At 42.6% G+C, this 23,852-nt stretch overlaps 1 protein-coding gene across 3 annotated transcripts; it reads right to left on the bottom strand.

The window, feature by feature from the left end:
- Positions 1 to 381: 381 nt before the first annotated feature.
- On the bottom strand, positions 382 to 23,266 carry STAT1 (signal transducer and activator of transcription 1). Of its 3 annotated transcripts, none has more exons than XM_080598802.1 (24): positions 23,109 to 23,265; positions 21,979 to 22,107; positions 21,215 to 21,359; positions 19,909 to 20,007; positions 17,965 to 18,060; positions 17,711 to 17,789; positions 16,716 to 16,807; positions 15,964 to 16,115; positions 15,532 to 15,690; positions 14,120 to 14,212; positions 13,571 to 13,630; positions 12,386 to 12,415; positions 12,210 to 12,303; positions 11,298 to 11,339; positions 10,695 to 10,778; positions 10,430 to 10,528; positions 9,775 to 9,910; positions 7,911 to 7,966; positions 7,408 to 7,502; positions 5,578 to 5,717; positions 4,155 to 4,340; positions 3,503 to 3,578; positions 2,942 to 3,044; positions 382 to 2,334 (listed from the first exon to the last, which is right to left on the bottom strand). In XM_080598802.1, the coding sequence occupies exons 1-24, from the start codon at positions 23,183 to 23,185 to the stop codon at positions 2,311 to 2,313; spliced, it is 2,346 nt and encodes a 781-aa protein (XP_080454928.1). In that variant the 5' UTR covers positions 23,186 to 23,265; the 3' UTR covers positions 382 to 2,310. The 3 variants fall into 3 exon arrangements, with proteins under 3 accessions (XP_080454928.1, XP_080454929.1, XP_080454927.1); XM_080598803.1 differs by having other exon boundaries at positions 2,969 to 3,044; XM_080598801.1 differs by having other exon boundaries at positions 382 to 3,044; positions 23,109 to 23,266.
- Between the last annotated feature and the right edge of the window lie 586 nt (positions 23,267 to 23,852).

Here is a 23,852-nt window from a genome sequence, read left to right as displayed (position 1 = left end):
TAAAGTAATGTAAAAGCCTGAGTCATGAGAAAAGGGATTGTATCACCTGATAGCCACAGAGAAAAACGGTGCACCAGTGGGCCAGCTTGATAGATCACAAAGTTCAGCGGTAGGTCAATTACTTTGCCTTTTAACTCGAATTAGAAATTCAAGTTTGGTTGGGTAAAAAAATAGTGATCTGATGTAAGCAATAATAAATTTAACAGCCCTATTCTGAGAACTCAAATGCAAATTGACCTACAACACTGCAGTAGATTAAAAGCATCTATATTGCCTTAAGTACCAGAGCTGTAACTGCTTAGTTGTGAACAAAGAAACTTAAAATGAAATATACGGTATTGACAGACACAACATTATTATAATAGAAATAGCCAAAACCCATGAAGAAGGACACTTCCATTTATTTAAAATGACAAAATAATATTCCATTGGAAAAAAAATGATGCTTTTGGGACTACTGGCCATGTAAAGACACAGTTATGAGTAAGGCTGTTGTTTTAAGTCTCACAAGAAAATTTCATCCTGGTTGATTAAAAACTGAAGTTTAAAAGTAATGAAAATAGACTGTTGCATATAGAACATTGGTACAAGGTGTAGTTCCACAGGAAAAAAAAAGTCTGATCCTACATTACAATAAAGGCTCACATTCAGCTATTCATGCTAAGACTAAAGCCAGTCACCAGTTGTGGTATTTTGTTAGCCTCAGTAGCCTAGGGTACCAAAAATAAGACAGTTTAACAATATTTTCCATTTAAGTACATACTTTGCTTGCTGTAGGCCCTTCAAATTTTCTTTCCCTTGAGCTTTTGCAGGGGCACGTTGGTCTTCCTGGGCAGAATACACTAAACTGAACTAGTTAGTTATTTTCAAAGAAGCAGCTGATCAATTCAGCATATCTGAATGGTTGCAAAGCAGCTCTGCAGTTCCTGAGCCATGTTGGCCAATGCTGTCCTCCCAGGCACCGGGAAGGGATAGCAGTAGGGTCAGAAGTTACACTAGCAACTCTACTTGAACATGGGGGATCCAGCATTCGTGTTCTGGAGTCCTTCTGAGTGGCTGCATGCAAATTAGCAGTCTGGACTAATACATGCCCTTAGTCCAAGAGATGCACTGCTTTAAGACAACCTTGCATCTTAACTGAGTTATTAATTATCTTCAAACATGCTGAAAAACAAATCTGTTCCTCCTCTGACAGAAGCACAATTTTATGCCTTAGGTACTATAGATAGCATATCCTGCTGCTATTATTCAATATAGCTTTTCACTTTCCTGTGCCCTCTCCCTAATTGCAAAATCAATTATCAAAGTTTGTTGAGTCTTCTAGCTATTCAGCAATTAAATGCCCTGTTTCATAGTACATGAGAAAATTAAGTTCCACTCCACCTGGCGTGTTTTACTGTAAAAGCTACCAGTGACCGGATCCTCACTGTGGTTAATTAAGCACAGTGAGCAAAAACAAACCCATTTTTTACTCTAAGAGTAGGTTTTTGTTTTGTGTGATAGTGCTGCCAGACAGTATGACTGCAATCTGTAAAGCTTTAGTCTTGATTGTATACACTGAGCTGCAAGCTCAGCATGTGCCAATACAGCTTCAAGGTGTTTTCGTAAGTGCTCTTTATGTGAAAGATTGTGCAAAACATCCTATCTAAGAAGACTCTGCCTTAAGAAACAAGCAAAAATGAAACGTGGATAACATTTTTTGGCTTATGTTTTGCTGCAGAGCAGTATGCCATGCTTCTATAAAAGAAACCTAGGCCAAACTTCAGTATCACACAGGTTCAGTGTGGCATATATACCTGCAGCATGTTTCTCTCCTCCCCTTTCTGTGATGCAGAAAAAGATTCAAAGCTGTCGAAGTTCTTCAGAAGCAGAAGGTGCAAGCTTTCTGAACAGAGAGCCTCTGCAGAAGAACTAGCTTTCCTCTGACATCCTTTCATGTACAGCCAAGTACTTTAAATGTTACATTTACCAAATTCACTTAAAAGTACGTTTCTCCCCCTCACTCTTGTGAGGACCCCTCATTCTTATCCTTCTCTCTTCCTTTGCCCTGGCACAGTATGTTGTCAATGGGATATTCTTTAATGAAACTTTAAACAAAAATTGTGCATATATGGAGCCTACTCAGACTGCTGCTTATATTCCCACTAGTTAAAAATTGCTACTGTGGACCTTCAGGTTGAGAAACGTGTGCTTTGAATTACCTAGGGCCTTCCCAAAGAATTGGAGTGAAGCTTGTCACCAAGTCATTGACTGTAGCGCAGGATGCATAAGCTAATCAGCTGGTTAATGATGCAGTCAAAAGCTCAACCTTTAAGTTGAATATGCTGAACACATCTGCAACAAGGAAAGTACATGTCAATTATACAAGCTAAGTAAAGCCCCAGTGCTCTACAGCCTTTGCTGACCATGGAGCACAGTGAGGTCTTCCCCAAATATACTAAGGTGTGAGTCTGGTGCTCAAACTGCTGTGGGGTGGGTGTGTGTGTGGGAAAGTCATCCCTTAATTTAGCTTTATTTTTTTTTTCCCTTTAGTATAATAAAAAGATAATACAGGTCTGTTAACAGGCACTACCTTACAGGTACAGCAGTGCTGCAAAGCTGTGTGCCTGCTCCGGCTTCCCTCCCTACCCCCATCGCCACATGAAGGACTACAACATTATTATTCCTTCCTCTCTCCTGTAAGGGGAAGGGGAAACATTTTGGAAGCTTTGCTTTACTGTTCCTTCACTATTATCCCCACCGAAAAGTGCAAACATCAACTTAGAGCAACCAAGTTTAACTCTCAGTTCCCAGTTTCTCTTCACGTATTTGAAGAGAAGCATTTGGAAGTGGTAGCTTGTGTCAACTGGCTGATGTATTTTTGAATGGGGAGGAGAGGAGTGAGGGGAGGAATGCAAGTTTAGCTAAATCTTCCCCCAAAAGGCTGGTTTATGATGTGTACCACAGTGTCAATCTCCGCCGGACCCACCATCCGAGACACCTCATCAAACTCTTCAGGAGACATGGGCAGCAGATTTTCTGGAGACTGGAGCCTGGAAGGGTGGCTAATAGGAAGAAAACAACAGGGATAAAAGATCAACCTTCACTAAAGAAGTGAGGCACAGCTGGGCTACCATGGCTAGCCCAGAGCCCAAAAGTTCCACTCATGGGCTCTCTTGAGAAGAAGACCTAGCCGAAGAGAAATGTACCATGCTTTGCAAAGCAAGCATGGCTTTCAGTGACCAACAGGAATACATGGTGACCTACTTTCTTATTAAACAAGCCCAACAAGTGTTTAAGAACTTGCTTTTCATGGAATTATTAGCTCGTGTGACTGCCTACAACTTTTTTTTGAATGTAAAAATGTCAATTGTTTCAATGACAGCAGTTCATGAATGTGGCATGATCATATCCTCGGAGAGTAAAGATTTGTTAGGGGCAACTTAAATATCATGAAGATGGGTGAACTACAGCTGAAAAATTATGCGGTTCCTGGCAATCCAGCATTTACATGGAAACTTACACTTCAGAAACAGAGATTAACTCAGTCTTGATGTAGCCGTTTCCCTTGGGACCATCCAAATCCATAGGCTCTGGGGCTTTAATGAGAGAAAAAAAAAAAAAAGCTTGTTTTTTTATCAGGTTTACCTCCCATTGCCATCTTTTTTGTTCCAAATAAAGCTTGTGACCCTAATAATACACAGGTCTTTCTTGTGCATTTTATAGCACTATGGTTAATTCATTTCACTTTTAGTCAGATTTTGCTTTTTGCTTTTCCCTATTGACACTGGGAAACAAAACCTCCCCTACAGCTTCACGTACTGAGACCACACAGCCAGTCTCAGTGTAGTGCAAGAGTCAAATATGACTGTTCCAGCTGTTAGTGGGAACCTACATCTCTAAATACATCACAGGCAAATAAAACTGAATTAGAGGGACAGAGACATTTTTTGAGCTAATCAGAACTTGTGTTGTTCCTCTTTAAAAACAGACTTCTTAACCTACTGAAGCTCAGGTGCCTGTTCTTCATCTGAGCAGCACTCAAACGTGGGTTAGGCTGCCAAGACGTTCGATCCAACTGCTGCCCTTTCTTTCTATGCCACAGGAATTACTCAGTTCCCACCTACCTCAAGAACAAACACACTTATGCTACGTGAACCGTTCATAGCACTCACCCTCCTTAGGCCTGGAGTAGTACTTGCCAAAGGCATTGTCTTTGGGAATATCTGGGTACAGAAATCTCAGTGGATTTTCAGGAATGTTCTCAGCTGCCATCACTTTGTAGTTGCGAATGATATCAGGGAAGGTAACAGCAGAAAGCTCCTTCTTGGTGTACGGTTCTACTGAATGGAACTGGGGCTCTACAGAAGAGAGAAGAAATGACTCTTAAGGGTGGTTTCAAAGCTTTTTCTAAAACTGTCCAGAAAAGCTGCAGGTAAAGTGAGCAAAAGGCTTATTTTCAAAGTGAGCACACCAGTTTTGAGGAGTAGGCAGGCATGTGGGAGGGACAGCATATAGCGATGGCTGTAGGTGTGTTTTGTGTTCAGAGTGACGGGGTGACCTGTCCACGGAAATGAACCACAGTATTTTATGAACTCATTGAAGCTGTGCTGCCTTACCGACCTTCTGCCAGATGATGCCATTCAAGCTCTATTGCCTATTAGAAGCTTTGACCCTAGTACACCACTGGGGCTTTTAGGAAAAATAGAGACCCATAAAGCCTTCCTGAAAGCCCCAAATGCTAGCACCCTTCTTTGCTCAGTTTTTGGATGCCTCAGGTATGAAGGCAACAAGGAGAAAGAAAAAAGAGGTGATTCAAGTACACTCAGCACTTTCTCCCCCCGCTGTTACAGGTCTTGGGCTTATCCAAGTTAAATGTCAACAGCTGCAGCATCCTGGCAGGTGGGGTTGATTTAAGCAGTGTGATAAGGGGAGAAGCTTTGACAGGTCTCAAGGGAGGTTACATCTTTTTGCAGCTTTAGAGCCTCTAGGCTTCTCTGAAAGACAGCGAGAGAAGTAGCCTGGCTAATAGTGGTGTCAAGCTGTTTGTCTGACCATTCCTGGAAGCAGGAGGAAGGAGAACTGCAAGGAGAATGAGGTAAGTGAATACATGGTTCATCTGATAAGAACAAGAGAAGGAAGGAACAAATTGAATGAGTTAAAGAAAGATGTTCAAGAAAAGAAGTTGCATACAAGATGAAGTAGGGCAGAGAACAATAGTCCAGGGGACTGAACAAGGCTGTGGTGAACCATTCCTGGGAGAGAAACAGCTGATGGGGAAGGTGATACAGGGCTGGAGAGAGGCACAGATTTGTGTGTGTCTGTACACAGCCCAGGTGGTTTGTTCTCAATAAACTTCCAGGTCAGAAGCAGTATTGGGGAAGTTTTAATAGTTCTACTTAATCAATTGTATGGCTTATGAACTGTACCCAGTAAGGCGTGGATCTACTGTGGTTTGTGGCCTGTAGCTTGTAAGGGTGGGACTGCTGGGTGGTGTATTGCACTGGTTCTCTGTGTGAAAGAGACGAGTGTAAAGACTAAGTGTTCTGATGTAAGCCTGTGTTTTGAAGATCAAGGCGTTCTCTGTTACCAACTTACCGTTTTGAGATCCTTCTACCCAAGTAAATGTGATTGCTCCCTCTCTGCTGCTTTCACTGAACCTTAGTAAGAATGTTCCTGGACTTTGGTCCTTCAATAGAGCGCGTTCCTTCTCTTTACTGATGAATCCCATGATGCAGCTGTAATGTCAAAAAGAAAAAGTTGAGTTAGCATCTCAATAAAAAAAATAAAATAAGATCTGCAGGTCTAGCTAGGAAAACTAAAAAGCTTTTCTTATTTTAAAGAACTAAAGTATTTATGAAAGCCTCATAGAAAGCTTTGTCCTGTGAACAGCTGGGAAGTGAGCAGGGCTGGAGCTGCCCTGTGGAAGCCATGAATCATCTCTGCTCTTCTCATCACTTGTCCTTTTGCTTGGTGGCTTATCCAAATGTTTTTCTGAGCTCGCAATATATAAACACATATATATTTTCTATCAAAAGTAGGCTGTGGAGGTAGAAGTCAAGTTACGTGTATGCAATAGGGTTAAATCCAATTTTAACTTCAAAACTGTATTAAGGATCAGTGATTTTTAGTCTTCAGCTGATGAAACAAAGCTTGCTAGCTACCAGATTGCATCCACACATTTGAGTGATTAATTTTATTCCTTGTGCATGTTATCTATATCACTTGTTAAGCTTGTGTAACTTCTACCCCATAAATACATTATGCTCAGCAAGTTATTTGTGTAGGCAAGGAGGCCCATGTGGAAGTAATTTGAAAAAATTAAAAAACACGCTGGCCTGGACAAGTACTGGGAGGGAGTTGTACAAGCCAGCAATAGGTCAGAACTCTGATCAAGCCCCCCCCAAAAGGTCAGAATTTCTTTGCACTGTTTATTCCTCAAAGTACTTTGTTAATAACAATAAAGGTTTGAGAAATAGCTGTGCTTCTTTGTATTGCTAGGGAAAACGCTCTTTGCACAAAATCTACTAAATAAGCATGATTTTGTTTAGAAACTTCAGGTGTCTTATTCTGTCTTTTAGATAGCGTGCTGTATGCAACAGATATGTTCTGTGGGTAATAAGTGTACTTTGCATAACAAGTCTTCTGCCTTCCTATCCCTCACATATGAAGAAAGGCAAGCGTTCTTGTAGCTGTAATGCTTAGCACCGTGCATACAAGGGGAGTCTGTGAAGTTGTGTTGTGTTCTTGTCATCTGCTCATTGTGTTTTAGGCAGTGAAACAAGGTTTAGACTGAACTCATCTCGACCCAGGGGTAATAATTTGACTTCTGAAATCAGCAATACCAGCACTCAAGGTTTTCTAAAATAGTATTACAGGATAAATGGAACTGATTTTCAATTTTGCACTGTCTTACTACACTACTGGTAAAGACTCCTTTCTGGGCTGGTACTGCAGATAAAGTCTGCCTGCTGCCACCTACAGGACACTCACAAGTACTGTTTGTGGGTGTTTTTTTTTTTTTTTTAAGATGGATGATCACTTCATGAATTATACTTTGTTGTACTTTAGCCTTCCCTGACAAACACAAGACAGGCTCTGTTTTGTGGTGTGGGAAGAACCTACTTATGGTGGAAAAGACTCTACTTAAAAAGGCAAAAAAAAAAAACACAACAATATTCAGAGCCCTTCTCTTCTGAGACTTAAATAGCACAGCTTGGTCATCCAATGTTTTTGCTTTAAGCAGTTGCCTCAGTCAAGACTTCCTCACTGCTAGAAATTGGTTGCCTCAGGATTTTCTGTCTGTGAGTTGCACTTGATTTGATCCCAAGTGTCAGTACAGTCTCCCAACCTGATAATGCAACTGTTAACCCAAGTGAAAGCTTTGAGGCAATGACCACATCTCTGTTAGCTTCATTCAGGTCTTACCCATCATTCCAGAGACACAGGAGATGTTTCTTAATAAGCTCCAGAATCCCCTCAATCCACAGCCAAAAAGGGAAATTTTTGTCATTTATATTTTCCTGAAATTCAGAGGTAGGGTGGGGGGGAGGAGAATGGGAGAAAATGAAGCATGAGTTTTGTTAAATGGAGAGGAAGCAAGCTCTCAGTGCCATCGTCTTCCTGCTTTTGCATGTTTCTCCCCTTTTCTTCTCCACCACCCCCATATTCTTCTCTTTATGACTTTCTCCTCCTTTCTGTGCCCCTATTAAAGAACAACAGAAACTACCGGGAATGAGTCATGTACTGAATCTTAAGGCAAGAGGCGGTGAGAGAAAAAAGGCTGCCTGAACCCACAGTACTCACAGATGTGACTGGTTAACTCTTGTGCAACTGACTATGCTGGTTTAAGAACACAGGAAAGGATCTGGTTCTGGCCTAGGCAGGAATAAATAAATAAAAACCTCTCAGTTTTTAAACTGAGTTCATACCTTGCAGAATCTTGTCCAAGGAATAAGACCATCATGAGCTCCTCCACTTGTTGGCCCTGAACAGAGTAAATGGACATCAGTCATGTTCCATAAGTTACTTAAAAAGACTGAAAGGAATTAGAGGAGCAAGTTCTGAGTGTTAACTTGCAACTCTGAAGTGGTGGGCTAAGAAAGGAAAGAAATGGAAGGCTATTGCACTTTATAGGCTACTGCAGGGAGAGCTTGCAGAGGTCCCCTCTGAAGAAGTTCACTGCATGAGACCGACCAAATGAGGCCCCCAGAGTGCAATGCGCACCTTGCCTAATGGGAACTAATTCATTCTGACGTTTTCTACACTGTACTACACCTAGTATTTACCAGTTAATTCTCTTCCTGGAAGCATTTTGCTGTAGAAGAGATTTTTTTCAAACTATAAGCTTTTCTGTAGGAGTTGAGCAGACCCTGCAACTTTTTTTTTTTTTTCCTGAGATTAAGAACTTTTCTGTTCTCAACTCTGGTGACTTGTAGGCTTTTAACCCAGGAACTCTGACTCCTGGGTCTGCCCCAACCACGGACTCTTCTCATTCCTGTCGTAATTACTCCCTTTCCTTGTTTTAATGTCAGTGTTTCATAATTGCATCAAAACTTCAAAGAAAATCCTATGCCATGACTACACTAGCTTTGTGGACCCTGACTGTATTCAGGGCACAATTCTTTCCAGTATAGACCAAGCTATGAATTTCAATAAAGACAGAAATCTTCTTTTCCCTCTCATTTCTTTTTCTTTAAAAACATATTGGGCTAAGGAAGCTTGTTTCTGATACTGATAATATTAGAGACCAAGAGATCAATGTTCACATCACAAAAGCAGTAGGTGAGTTGTATCCTGGTACCCTGTTAGATTCTGCATCCCCTTGCATTAAAGGATCCTGAATACATAACATTAAACTTCCTGATTTTTTTTTCCATGGTGGAATACTTTTAGCTGTAAAGAAGAGACTTAAATAGCATCCTTACTGTTACCAGAGTTTGACAAAGATCTCTTAAGTTCTGAAATACAAGCTGACCATAGAAATGTCAGAGGTTGCTTTGTCTTCATTATGATTAATCAGACTAACAAAAATGAGTCTCCTTACAGACTTTTAAAAGGTAACCTATTTAAATTAAGGAGATTGTTTTTTGTCAGATCTTATGTCTCTGGGAAATTAGGGAAAGGGAATTAAAGAGTCTGGAATGTTTTACTTGATACCTAGACTCCCTAACGCCAAATCCCTTGAAATATAAATGCTTTCTGAAACCTAAGGAATAGGGGAATATACTGAATCAATGGTATTTTTATCCTGAGTCCACTATGCTAAGTCAGTAGCTGTGATGGGTGCCCTGCCTATCAGGCAAACAGACCAGGAGTTTGGAGAACAAAACCTATGGTTGATGATGCTTTTACTAAGGACTCTGGCCTGGGAGACATTTAATTTGGCATCTCTTAATAGTTTCATAGTGCCTGCACTTTGGTATGGCAACTCTGTGTATACAGTATAAACGTTCCCTGTAGCTGGGGACAGGTATATCAATACACGTTTACTACGTATGTTTAGAACTTCTTCAACAGGCAGAAGTAGCTCCAGCTAGCAATGCCCTATCGCATGAACTGCTAGGATAGGACTGCAGACTTTTTCATGACCTGACCTTCTTTTGCAAACTCTATCAAGTGGAAAGCTAGAAAAAATTGTATTGCTACAGTGTGATATTGTATAAGGGGAAAAGGCTTGAGAGGAAGTGAAAACTTAAAACAGATTGCAGAAAACATGAACTTGCTTCAATTCAAACTGGCCATCTGCTTGTTCAGTGGAACTAAAAGACTTAAAGTGGTAGAAGCAGACCATACCAAGTAGCTTCTCTCCCAGCATGCTCAATTGATCTGCATTAAGGCCTCTCTTTGTCACAGAAGAAAACTGCCAGCTCAGAACTTCAGAAAGTTTAGACCACTTTGCATAAGGTGGATTCAGAAAGAAGGACAAGTTCTAGAATGGAAGGGAAAAATACAACATACAGTTAGCAAACATTAATTTTGGAATGCCACTTGAATCTATGAAAGTGCAGTGCCCAAACAAATGCAGATGTGAGAATGTATGTCAGCTTGAGACAACCCTCAAAACCGGACTGCTATTCTGATGGGGACTCTTTACCAGGAAGAGCAGTTTCTGGGACTCTGCTTTGGGTAGGTCTTCTCCCAGTGGGTCAGATTCCCAGATCACAGGGTTTGCATTTTCGAACATTTATTTGGCTTCTCACGGCGTATACTGAATACAATAAAAAATTTCCCTTTGTGGGTTCCAAACACTGCCCTGTTGGGGGTAGGGTCAATAAGTCATTCTGCCTCCCTCTCCATGCCCAAAAGCTGTTAGCAGTCATCTGCAGGGCAAAAATGTAGCAGCCACTTGCATGCAACTGATGCTTAAAATCTACATTAGTACAATTTCAGGAACTGTGTAAGCTCACCTTGCACAGGGAGGTAGAAAGGTTTTTTGTTTTGCAAATACCTTGGGGTCAGTAGACAGCATGTTGAACCATAAGATAGAAGCCCATCCGCTTGGAAGCTGGCTCACGTTTGAGATCACAACAATGGGAAGGGACGTGGTCTGAAAGGGACACAGGAGGAAACATGTCAGACTATCCTATATCCCTGCTGAAGTCCTTCTTTATAGTACCCACAAACTTGTTTCCATCTTAATTCCCTGCTTGTACTGTCTTAATTGTCGTAAGTGACAGAGGAAGCTAATTCCATCTCTTTCATTTAAGACATACCTCAAGGTCTATTACTAAGCCAGGCTGGCACAGCTGTGTCTCAAAACTCAGGGAGTGAAGTTCTTCTGTTACGATGAGAGGACCCTTTGAAGAAGGAGGAAAAATTTAAGAAAACCTTTCAGGGATTGAAAAAGTCTCTCAGGGCCTGAAAATCCCTGGAGGGGAGGGGGAAGGGATTTATTATGGGAAAACCCTTTTCTCTGAAGTTGCTTATTTTGGGATGCTCCTTGCTCTGGACTTCAGAGCTGGTTTACAGGCCACAGTTAAGTGATACTGCTAACTTCCTAAAACTACATGTTATAATGGGTACTTTATTCATCTCTCCTTTTTGGCTGCAACCAGAAGCCACAGAACAATTTCTAATTTCTGGAAAGTCCTGTTAAAGCTAGATGCCAATGAGGGAGAGTTGAGAGGGATCATTCTGGCAGTAGTTCTCATTTGCAGACGTCTCCTACATAGGTAACTTCTTAGAAATGCTGAACTCGACTGGTAGCCTGTCTCCTGTGTGTTTCTTCATGGGGCTGAGTGGAGCATTGTCTTAAATGTTTGAATGTCATCTTGGTGTCATGCAAAAGCTTTATGAACAAGGTTAGCATTGCATACCTCATTCGTTCTGCTTCCTGCGTTTTTCTGTTCTTTCAGTTGCTGCAAACAAACAAACAAAGCTGTCACTCATTTACCTCTTTCACAACTGAAAGCAGTAGTGGATGCAAATGCTTGTGTGCTCTAGCTGCTCAACTGCATGTAAACTTGCTGCACCAGTGTCTGGTCCTATTTGTTTCCAAGCTGTGAAAGTGAAAGTATTATAATGCATACTACTCTTTTATAACGCGTTCAGCCGTGAAAGCAGGTACTGTGTCTTTATACAAGAGGCCTTATAGCAACAGAAGCAGTATGAAATCAGGAAGGATCAGATAAAATACTGGTTTATCAAAAGTACGCCTTTGAATTGAACAAAACTCTGGACATTAGTAGTGTCCCTTCTGGACAATGAAGGGAGACTTCCATGTTATCAGGTTCAAGACTTGCATTTTTTTTCTTTTCCTGTTGTAATGATGAAACCAATCTGATTTACCTCGTAATCTGCAAGTCAGGTGTTTTATAGTCTCCTGAAGGCACTGAATTTCTTGTAGCTGCTCCCTCTTAGACAATTTTCCTCTTCCAATGCCGAATATCTTTAAATTACTCTATGCTTCTCTGTCTACGGAACCTCCCCTGAAAAGCCCAAAATAGTTCTTCAAGGCTTCTTTCTCTTACTCCTCCAACATGCTCATTACAGGATAAGCTGTATGGCAGCAAATACTTGTCATTGAAATAGGGCCAGAAAGGCAATCAGCAATAAGCATTTCAGCTGAAACAGGCCAAAGATTTTGAAGAGATGTTTGTTCACAGTTCCTTTTTTTTTTTTTAGGAACATAAACACTGACTTCAATAATAAAAGCAAATTGTCTGCTTCCTACCACACCCTCTGCCCACACAATTAAATGGATGTCAATAAAAGAAAAAATCCCCTACCAAATGCCTGAACTCTGCTGCTAGACTTCCGTTAGTAGATTCTTCCATGTTCATTACTTTTGTGTTTGTTCCCAGAATATTAAATTTCCTGAACCTTCACAAAGAAAAAAGAATTAGAGGTCTGAAATCCATTGAAAGAACCCAACGTTAGTATACCAAACTGTGATGCCACATACCCTTTGACTGAGTTCTTTTCGCTTACATCTCTGTCAAAGAAAAAAAAGATAAAATCATCTAAAGATTCTGCCACAGACGCAGCAAATCTGTTTAATAGCTGACTGAGAACTGGTAAAATGCTTCTGTGAAATCTGTTGTGCAAGAGTCAATTGGTTCAAGCAGTCAAAACAAACACTGCCTTACACAAGCTAACTTTTTACTGAGGTTCATGCTTTTTTTTAATGGGTGCCTAGGTTTTAACTCTTGCTCTGAAATGAGATATACTCTCTTTAAATTTGCTTTTAAACAACATCACTTGTTGAAGAAATCAGTGCATCAATTAAATCAGTTTTTCCACCACTCACAATTCTACTGAGTTGCATTATCTGGTACACTTCTCAAAGCCTCTGCTTCCAAATAAGAATTTCTTTTCTTTTCATCCACTCATGCTAGTTTTTGGACCCTAGAGCTGTTTCAAGTGAAAAGAATGGCCCTTGAAGACTCAGATAGGAAGACAAATCCCTTTCGTGCCTTTACAGCCGCTGTTGTGACTTTGGAGAGTCTGTTACACTTCCATGCCCTTAAAGCAAGTGTTAAATTCACCCAAACTATGTTGTTTATAAAGAGCTGAGCTTGCTTGTGAACGTTCAGGTAGAAGCCTGTATCGATTACTCTAAGATCTCACTTGTTGAAAACATGTTAAAGGGAGAAAGTTTATACCTCTAACGCAAGACAGCTTTAGAATTGCCAGATTCCTCGCTAAGGGCTATCCAAAACACAGGATATTCTAAAGACAACTGAAAAGTAGGGAAGCTGTATGTGCCTGGAAACAGAGTTCAATTCTATGCTTTCATCTCTGCTTTCTGTGCTAGCACAAGTGAAACATCCACAGCAGAGAGAAGTGGTTCAGCAGTGCACATGCTGACCAAGTGCTGTTCTGTGCCCAGGCTGATCTAGCAGTAGTGAGCTCTCCTCAGCACACATGAACATGGCTGGCAGTAAGAACTTGAGGCCTTCTGTCCTTTGTGACATGCCACAAAACTGGGGAGAAAGACTTAGACCAGGGGTGTAGGGGAAGGATGTGTCTATTGTGATGGAGAACCAGCCTACTCCAACACTTACTTAATGTGACTGCCTTCTGGATTTCTGAACATGAGGCCTGCTTAGTTTTCTCATAGAGAAGAATGAGAAAAATGACAACATACTTATCAAACAAAACTTTCACTTTCAGGTTGTAGTTCAGTTCCTGCAATTTCACCAGCAATCTGGAAAGAAATTAAAAACAAATAAATGACGGAACTACAAAAGACAGCTGCTCTGCTATAGTGCTGCTTATCACAGGTATATTTGAGCAGCACAGCTCAGGAACATGTATGGGCCCCAGGCGTGCTCCATACAAGGTAACAGATGTATAGTGACAGGATAAATTAGCAGTGTCTGTAGAACTGACGCAAGTTCCTGCTTTAGAGGAAAAATAGATTGGCAAATGAGTTACTTCGCATGGAAAAAATAGCCTGTATGTATCTGATCTACTATCTGTTTGTATTTCTCAGACACTCAATTGTCACCACGCCTGGTAAAGGATAAAACCTGAATGCAAGTTAAACTTTGATAGAAGACATCCCCCTGCCACTTGGCACTTTGCTCATCCCCTTGACCTCAGCACTTTGGCTACTGTGTAATGCGTGCACTCCTCCCAGCTGTAGGAAGCCAACAAAATGAAAGGCTTACTGCAAAAGAAGGGGAAAACATACCTGAGCTTCACAGTAAACTGTACGCCTGTCTTAAGGACTAATGGCCTCTGAGGGTGGGTTGGCATGCAAGGCTGTCTCTCTACCACGAAGGAGCTATGGAAAGAATAAAGACAGTTTGATTTATCAGTGTTTTCTTTAAGGTACATGAAGCTACATACAAAACAAATTTCAAAAGAATGGTGATTTCCTAGTAGTACTGCACACTAATTCATTCTGTTTCAATGGATACAGAGTTTGGTGTGGCTTTCTTTTGCTCATTTCAGCAGGCCTAGGAATGTTTAAAGCGTAAAGTGACTTTGTGAGCCATTCATGCATTTAGGAAACAACCCTTAGGTAGGATGGAGTGCTATCTCAGACTTCCCTGAAATCAAAGTGTGTAAACACTGATGCAACTCACATAATCCAAATGAGGAGTGTTGCTTCACTTGCTATTTTCAGCTTGCTAAATTCTTATGCTTAGTGTTGTAACATACACCCAAGAGCTAGATAAACTATCTGGGGATTCAGTGAGGGCTAGCTGACACCACAAAGCAAATTCCTGAGGCTAACCTGTACTGATGCACCCCAAACTGTTGCTGTTGTAGGTGCCTTTTGTAGACACAAACCCTAAAGTGTTTCTATTAGCGAGTCCTAGGCAGGGGGGAGATGTCTCCCTCCACTGTACTTGCACATGAGAACTAACAGCAGCTGGACTAACACAGCTCTTCCTTGTTGCAGTTCACTTCACTGAAAAGCGATACCCGTTTCCTCCAATTGAAAGCTAGTGGTCAAGGCATTGAATGGCAGTTTGGAAACCCAAGTCTCAGCCCCCATATAGGGGGTTACATGCTGTATCTAAGGCCCTGCTCTTATCTGCTAGTTTCAAGTCTTCTGCAGCATGAATTGTCACCTACTGTATGTTACAGAATGGGACTCAGATCTTACATGTAGCATCTACCAACTACAGTAACTTGTATCACAGATAGTAGAGGGTAGGGCTGGCCTCCCTATGTTGGAGACAGACAAGATGCATCCAGAGACAAAGGGGTGGAGAATCTAGTGTGTATTTATCTTGGGTATTGCTTGATGGGGCTGGATTTGTGTCCAGTTACTTGAGGTGGCTTGTAGGGCTGCAGCTGAAAGCAAGAAATGGATTGATAGACGAGGAGCTTGACTTTTGTAATTACTGCATGTTGTAGCAAGCTCCTGCTGACTTACAGGATGACAGGTCACAAACCCTTTCCACAGGCCTAAACCTGTGGAAAGGTGAAACAGGATAAATCTCAAAAAGTGGTTACTTAATTTAATGTTTGTAACAAACTTAGGAAAACCTCAGAAAGTGCAAAGTTAGTGCGCCTGAAATCCTGAGCAAACAGAAGGGAAGATTCCATCCGTTCATTCACAGTTGCAAAAAGACCCTTCTTGTCCGTTACCTCTGGATAAGCTGTTTGAAAAGGCTGTGTGTTCGGTCCTGCAGAACTTGTTTGTTTTTTGTGATGGGATCGGGGTCATAAGTAAGCTTCTGCTCCAGTTCCTCAAGCTTTTTGAGCTGCTGACGAACTTGCTGCAGGCTTTCAGCAACAATGGTGAACCTACAATTACAGGGTGTCATTACTTTTAGCATGTTTTTTGTGTTGTAATAATGTTGAGACACCAGCAAGGTAACTGTCTCTAAGGAGTACACAGTGCACAAAGAACACTTTTGCATTGGAAAGTGGTGAAGTAAAAAAAAAAAGTGACATGTAGTTACGCTGTGACAGAATGAAAGCGCATAACATAAATAATCAGTGTATTTGATGGATCTGGTGCTCCTTCGTAACACACTTCAAGTGTTTGGCCAACCCAGTCCTTGTCTGGAGACTTACCAGTTCTGTAGCTGGTCAAGGCAGGCATTGGGTGGGCCACCGATACATGCAGTCTGTTGTCTGTGTTTCCACTCAACCAGCTCCTCATTAATAAGAGCACTCTGTGTGTGCTCTGTGGTGTTCAACAGCTGTATTATCTTGTTCACCACTTCCTATAGGGAATGTTAAATTACCCTGTTTATTAAAAAATTTTTAATACAAAAAAGCTAAGTGCTGTTTTAGCTAATTCTGTGTTTTGTAAAACTTTGCAAGGACCTCAGAGTAATAGTTTCTACCAGCAGAGGATGTTTCCCATAACATCTACTTCTTTGTAGCTGGAATATTTGCTAGATTAAGTGGAGAAACAATGTATATTCAGTAAGCTAAAGAGCCAGTGTCCCAAGCGTATATTTGGGACCACCCAGTGCTTGCTGAAGACTTCAGCACTGCAGTAAGAGTGAGCAGCATGCTTAACTAAAACATAGCTGTAAACATCTTAGTTGTTTTTTCCTCAAAAACATGATCGATATTGCGTTAATTCCTCTCATTGTTCTTGTAGCTTTACCTAACAGTTTGATTAAGAAAGGTTGCTAGAAGAGAAATATAACTGCTTAGTGATATTCTAGATTTCCAGGAAGGATTGAGAGAACAAAATCCAGCTTGAAGTGAGAGCAGAAAAAAATTGCTATGATTTGATATGTCAAACTAATGAAAACGAACGTGCATTCAAAATAAAGTGCTGTTGCCTTCTGAAAAGAAAACTAATGCACTACCTTTCTCTTGATGTCAAGTAACAAAAACATCTTCTTGAGATTCATCTGTTCTTTCTTATATTCCTCCTGTGACACACCATTGGGCTCATGCTCTGTAAAAATAAGTCCAAACTGTGAAGCTGAGGCTAAAGGACAGCAGCAGGCCTTCTGAGAACAGAGAAGTAAGCAGGGGGTGAGGGAAACCACGGAGGAAGAGAACTTCATGGCTAATGTCAACTGAAGTATATCTGTAAAGCTTAAGGGAGGAAATATTTGGGCCTTCTAGATTTTTTTCTCCTCTTCTCTCCTTTGAAAGGACTCTCCACTTAAAGCATCAATGCAAGACAAAGTATCTGATATGAGTTTGCTTTTGATGTCATTACTTTAAGTGGAGTTCTTTATTGTGTAGACGCTGCTTTTTTTTCTCATGCCGACTTCAGACATGAATCACTCATGTTACCTAACCTGGAAACTAAAGTTAACTCTTACTTCAAGGGAGGATATTTACAGCCTTCTGAGAGAAGCCCATGCTGATAGCTCCCGTACAGCGGCCCCACTGACCTTAAGTTAGAGGCTCCCATCCACTTGTGGAAGTGCACCAACTACAAAGACCAAGACTATGGCTCAAGGTAGTAGTCAGCCCTCTTCTAAGGGCTAATCGACTGTAAATCTGTGTTGGAAACTGAAGGGTCTCTTGTTCGTTTCTTTTGAAACAAAGTCAATAAGATCTATAGAATGAACCCTGTGTGGTCACACAGTCTACAGTGTTTGCTATTTCTAGGGGCAAATAGAAGTCAAGGACAAAGAAATGCTGCATTAGCAAAAAGGCTCCCTTGTAAGATCAGATTAAGAGAATCCATTTTGGGGATTTAGGTTTCAGCATAAAGCAGAACTGATGAGGGAGGGACGTGATCAGTAAGTTCGGCTGCGTATCATGTAGTTTAGCTTCCTGACATAAGACAGCAGAGTTTACTCTTATGAACTGCATGCAATAAGGCACATCCTTGATAAATTACCTCTGTTCTGCAAGGTTTTACATTTGAAGTCATATTCATCTTGCACGTCCTCTAATGTCTTGATGTCTTGTTCCACATCCTATGAAGTGTAAATGAAGATGGCCACAATTACTCAATATTTCCACGAGAGTTTAAAACCAATCACCTTATTTTTACTTGTCACTTTAAAAAGTCTTTTATGCACTGAAAGCTTTTCAATGTGTGTGAATCAATAAAAATTGCTTTAAATACAGCTGTAATAATACTATACTTACTATAACACTGTTTTTTACAGCCTTAACTTTCGCGTCAAGTTCCTTCTGTTTGTCCAGCATCCCAATCACAGTGTTCTGTACGCTCCCCACTTCCATCTGAGGGAGGCAAGTAGAACAAAACCAGAAATCAGATCTGAGTGAACCAAGAGTAGTAGAGGGGTTTTTTTCTTAATGCTAGTTAGTGGCTTTTGTTAACAAATAGCCTTACAAAGCATTACTTATTCTCATAAGTCATAGCAAGGTTTTATAAAAGAGTTCAAGTGAATTTGCAAGGAACAGGGAGGATTAAGAAATTCCTTTTGTGTGGCGATGCTGCATTTTTCATTATACCAATAAAAAGCTATAAACACTGTTTTCTTTGCACAAATCCATTCTCCTATTTTGCTTATTTTAATGCATTTTTCTAAATATATTCCAAGAAAAAAACTGTGCTGAAGGCTGGATTACATCTATGTTAAATGTTAGATTCATCCATTCAGGCAATGGGGAGAAAAAGGCTAAGAGGGAGAGCAAGGTAGCTTGGTGTACAGGCCAATGGGATAACCTCTTATGTAATTTATTTTTCCTACAGGACAGTAAAATAAATTTTAGATCTCAGTATAGCTCCTTTGAAAGCTGGAAGCTTTCATTTAGGAAGTTTACAGCATTACTTCACTCAGCAAGAGTTGCAGTAACTTGAAAGACACAATTTTTGTTCCACGTGTAACTACTGTCATAGAATGGCTCGGGTTGGAAGGGACCTTAAAGATCATCTAGCTCCAACCCCCCAAATCCAATCTAATACTATTTGTATTAGACATGTATTGTTCTTCCAACACGGGACAGTCAGGGATGCATTGTTGCACTTAAGCTGAGGTCATCTAGAGAATTTATCTATAAACTGGTAAAGGTTCCCCATCACAGACTTAATCAGGCCACCAGGGCAATCTGAGCATACCCTAATATAGAGGAGGTCTTTGGTTTTTATGATGCTTATAATTATGCTTGTTTTGGGAAATGAGAACCTTTATTGAACTTATTAGAAAGCAGAGGTAGGGCATGGTGTTTTACATAGTGCCAACAGTAAGTACAGGAAGATTTGGTTTCTTTTTCTGATTTGGACCATCTGGCATGCTGGAAAGGCAGTTCACGGCTTTTGTGTCATGAGCCAGAACAGAAACTGACAGCTGTACTACAGCTACAAGGTATTTGGGAGTGGCTTTGCCAGAGTGGCTTTTTAGAGAAGCTATTTTGGACACAGTTGCATTAGGCCCATTGTTGAAAGCCAATGCCCAAATGTGCTTGGCTAGTCATCACTTCATTACTACGTAAGTGGATTACATCTAGCTACACAGTCTGCATGACTTTCCCTACTGCAGAATTCTAAGGCGATACAGTTCTTGGAAAGGAAAACGTGACATGCATTGTCAGAACCGATGAGGAAGGGAGAAACGTATGGCTTTACGTATGGTTCAGAGGAGGAAATGAGATTTTTCTTTTTTAAAAAACAATACTTGAAGGTAACTGGGCAGGGAGAATGCAGCATCGCTTTCACAGAAAACCACCAAAGCTCAGCTGGTCAGTACAGAGTAAATTGGGAGTAAAATGCAGAAGAAAAAAAGCTAGAATCTTGAAGAAATAAGGGAAGCACTACTGATTAAATAGAAATAGTGCTTGATTAAAAAAGATCTGATGAGCACATCAGGTCATACTACAGAAGAATTAAAAATAATTTACCTTTTACGTTACCCAAGGAATCAGAATTACTTTCTGGCCCTTTCTCCTCTGAATACTTCATACAGCTCAAACTAACTGGTATATGCCAGTGTTTACTCTTCCATATTTAAAAATCATGTTGTTAGGCAAAGCAGAAACAGCCTGTTTGCTCTGTCTTTTTCCACTCTCTGTCCCAAATAATAAGAAAGGGCAGATATGACCGCAGTAGACATCCCAAGACTAACTTACCTGATTAGATAACTGGGCACTGTTCAGTATTTTCCTTTCTTCTTTCAAACAGTTGTAGATGATCATTGCCATGTGTATTGGGTCTTCTTGGAAGTTATCCTGCCATTAGAGACAGGCTATTGTTAAAGTTCATAAATGTAATCTCGTCTTCCTTTAAACCAATTGGCAAAAAGTTTGTGACTCTAAGCCCTGAGGCACTGGTCATTGTTTGCTTCAAGACTACATGAAGTGCAACTGCTGCAACTATCTAAGAGAACAGTTTTCTCTGCCTGTTTTTTCACTGTTAGTTTACAAAGAGACTGTGGGACTTGTCTCCAGCCCTTCTCCATTGTTTTGTGCCATTACTGGAAGAAAGCAGAAAATACACTGTAGTCCTAGAGACAGCTTCTCTTCTCTTGAGACCCACCCTTCCATTCCTTAGAGCTGGAGCTACTGGCTTTGAAGGGCTGTTCTAGCTTGATGGGGGCAGCTCTTGCTCAAGGATGTAAAGGGGAGAGGTTTGCTGCCTCTTAGGAACACAGACAAGGCTGGATACAAATTCAGTCTTCCTGCTTGACGCATGCACCAAGTTGAAACATGCTCTAGGCTAAGTACTGCCTTGGCAGATGCTGAGTTGTCCCAGCCCTCTTGACTGAGAGGCTGGTCCTGTTCTCAGAAAACATTCCCCCAGGCACCCACCCGCAGTGAGGATAAGCTAAGTGTGTGGGAAATCAGATGTGGAGGAGGTAACCGTGGAAGATCCTCTAGCACAGAACCCTGCAGGGAGGATGGGACGACTGGCAAAGGAAACTAATGAAGTCCACAAAAAATATGTTCTGCAGTGCCCCCGCTACCAATCGCTCGGTCCTTTTCTTTGCCGGTATGATACATGCATAGAATTGTTGTATAATGACAGATCCCCTGCTATTTGTTGTGATTCTGTAGCTCTATGGAAAGGATTTCTTCCACTGTGTTTCTTCTGCATCTCCTTTTGACTTGTTAGAACACCAAAGAAACTAACTGGGGAAAGCATGGGGTAAGTGAATGACATTCATGTAGGTGCTCCAAATATGTAGTCAACACCTTACTAACTTCACTCTCTGTATTGACAACTCTCAAACTGTAACCGTACTCTTACTGAAACTAACTTTCTAACTGTAGCCAATTTAAAACAGAGAATAGGAATGTTTGAATTCTGAATACTTAAATTCAGGGTTCCCAAATACGTTGTGAAAAATCCCTCCTGGCAGGGTAGTCTGCTTAGAGACATCCAATCGCAGTACCGAAGCCACTCAAGCAAATACACAGGCACACGTCCCAGGCATACCTGAAGGTTACGCTTGCTTTTTCTTATGTTGTGTTGCAGCAGAAAGTTGTTTTCTATCAAAAATCGACTGAACTGATCATCAAGCTGTGACAGCAGGTCATGGAACAGCACCGTAGCAAAAGAGACATTGTTGGCTGCATGTTCCCTAGAACAATTTAAGGCGTGCTTGTGTTAGGTACTTCCAACCAGCGTTCAAGAAATGCATGCAGGAATACTTTACTATTAACCCCCAGCTCCAGTTGTAATATGTGCAAGCAGTAAGAATTACCTTCAAACATAAGCCACTTTTATTCTCTCACCTTCTATTTCACTTTCCTTGATAGAAAAGTGTTCCCTTTCCTCTGTGCTACTGTCGCCACGTTCTGTGCGACTTCATTTACCTGTTCCATGCATGTCAGGAAGCTAAAAGTGACCCTGACACACATGCACATTGTTCTACAGTTCTGGAAAGACACTCCACAGAAGCTTTGGAAAAAGTACACAGCACGTAACTAGCAAGAGCCTGAGATGCCAAAGAAACTGATCTGTCTTAAAACAACTCCTTTTGTTAGGGACTAAAGGGGATTATGAGACGGTACACATTACTCTAAATAGGCTACGTTCCTGCCCCTCTTTGGGTCCCTCAGCCACGCAGCTACTGAAATGTCCTACCAGCAAAGGTTCCCCTGGCAGCTTGCTTCCCTAGCACATGCAGAGTTACAGGCAGCAGCAAAATACAAGAACCCTTCTTGTCACATAACCCAGAGGTCGTTTTCTGTGCTTACCAATCCTGGTTTTCCAGCCACTGTGCCAGGTACTGCCTGATTTCCATGGGAAAGCTGTCATCGTATAGCTGGTGAACTTGCTCCAAGAACTTGGAGTCAAGTTGCTGTAGCTGGTACCACTGAGTCATTCTGGGGAGGGGGAAAAAAATCAGTGTAAATAATTAATATTTGAGCTGAATTGGTGAAAACTCTGCTTTTCATTAAAAATGAAGGCGTAGGAAGGAAAAGTGTTTCCAGCCAACAGAAGCATGTTTTGTATGGTGACACTTTGATATTGGCTTTGTTTTAATTAAAATAGAATTTAAGAAGAATTGCAAATTAAGACTCTCTCTGCATTATTTGATGAAAAATAACTCCAAGTTAAATTATCCTTCCCTACGAAAACAGGGATTTCTTTCCTCTGAACCCCTTTCACAGCATCTAGGGTACCAGCAGTGTTACCGCTCTTTCTTGTGTAGTAGGGATGTGGGAATAAGTAGCTGTGCGCCTGATACTTGTACAATACAGGACTTCTCCTGTGATCTGGAAGTGGAAAAAGCCTGTCTGGAAAAGCAGAGACTCTTCTGGGGGCTCGCTCCTCAGGTACTGCTGCATTCGCACTCACCTGCTTTGACAATGGACTGGATCTCAGTCACTTTAAGTGAAGACCTTTTGGAAAAACGTTCTGTACGTCGCGCTTTAGTTCCAGCGCTCAGACTTTCAGGCTACGTTCAAGCAGCCGCGGGTTGCGTGAAGTTAACTGACGGGGCTGAGAAGCTGTCGCTTACTGCAGGGCGGCCGCGAGTTCTGCGGCTGCAGCAGCGGGGCAGGTAAAGGTCTGCCCGGGGGGGGGGGGCGCGCAGGGCGCTGAGGTGAAGCCCCTGTCGGGCCGGCGAGGCGGCTCCGCGGAGCAGGGCGCGGAGGGGGACTTTGCCCGGCGGCGGACGGGAGGCGGGGCGGGGTGCTCGGGGCTGGGGCCGCCTGCCGGAGGGGGCTGAGGGGAGGCGAGGGAACCCTTGGTGAGGCGCGGCGCGACCCCATCTCCCCGTGCCCGAAAGCGCCGGGGGAGGGGAGGGGAGGGCAGTGCCCCGGGCGCGGAGCCGGCGACCGTTGGCGGCCGTTGGGGGTGCCCGCTGGCGGCGCGCACTTACCCGTCGGACGAGGCAACCCCGCGGCTCCGCTCGCGCCCGCCGCCAGCGCCCACAAATAGCCGCCGGGCCGCGGCCATGGGGGCTCGCCGCGGGGCCAATGGGAGCCCGGCCCCCGCCGCTCGGGCCAATAGGCGCGCGCGGCGGCGCCCGGAGGCCCCGCCTCCTTCCCCTCTCCTTCCGCCTTGGAAGGGGGGAGGTTAGGAAGGAGCGCGGCGGCCGGGGCGGGCGGAGCGCGCAGGCGCGGGCAGGCTGCGCCCCACGTGACTTCGCGGAAAAGCGGCCGGAGCCCGGCAGCCGAAACCGAAAGGGCCGCGCGCGCCCCCGCCCCACCCGCGCGCCCCCGGGCGGCCATCTTGTGGCGGGGCCTCGCGTGAGGGCGGGGAGGGGGGGCACGGAGCCGTCGGGTCGCGAGGCGCATCCAGCGCCCATACAGGAGCCAGGGCTCGGTGTGGGGTCGCCCCTGGCGCTCGGCCACCTGAGGCTTTTATCGTTACCCTCCCGATAAAGGCGGTTCGCTTTCTCTCGCGCCCGCTTTCCTGCGTGTCAGGGCTTCGGGACGCGCAGGGCCCGAGGTCGTCGAACTGCAATCCCGACAGCGGCACGGCAAAACAGAGCACAGCGCAGTTTTTTTCCTTTCCTGTTATTTTGGCTTTGCAGCTGCAAAACCCAGTGAAAACACAAGCACGGTTAGTAAAAGTGTTCACATGCAGATGTTTCATCTCTTCTGGCAGAGTCTGAGAGTGA

This window comes from Anser brachyrhynchus, assembly GCF_964034855.1.
Source record: "Anser brachyrhynchus genome assembly, chromosome: 7".
Classification (NCBI taxonomy): domain Eukaryota; kingdom Metazoa; phylum Chordata; class Aves; order Anseriformes; family Anatidae; genus Anser; species Anser brachyrhynchus.
The sequence above is the reverse complement of the archived record's forward strand: the minus strand, read 5'-3'. Positions and strand labels throughout refer to the sequence as shown.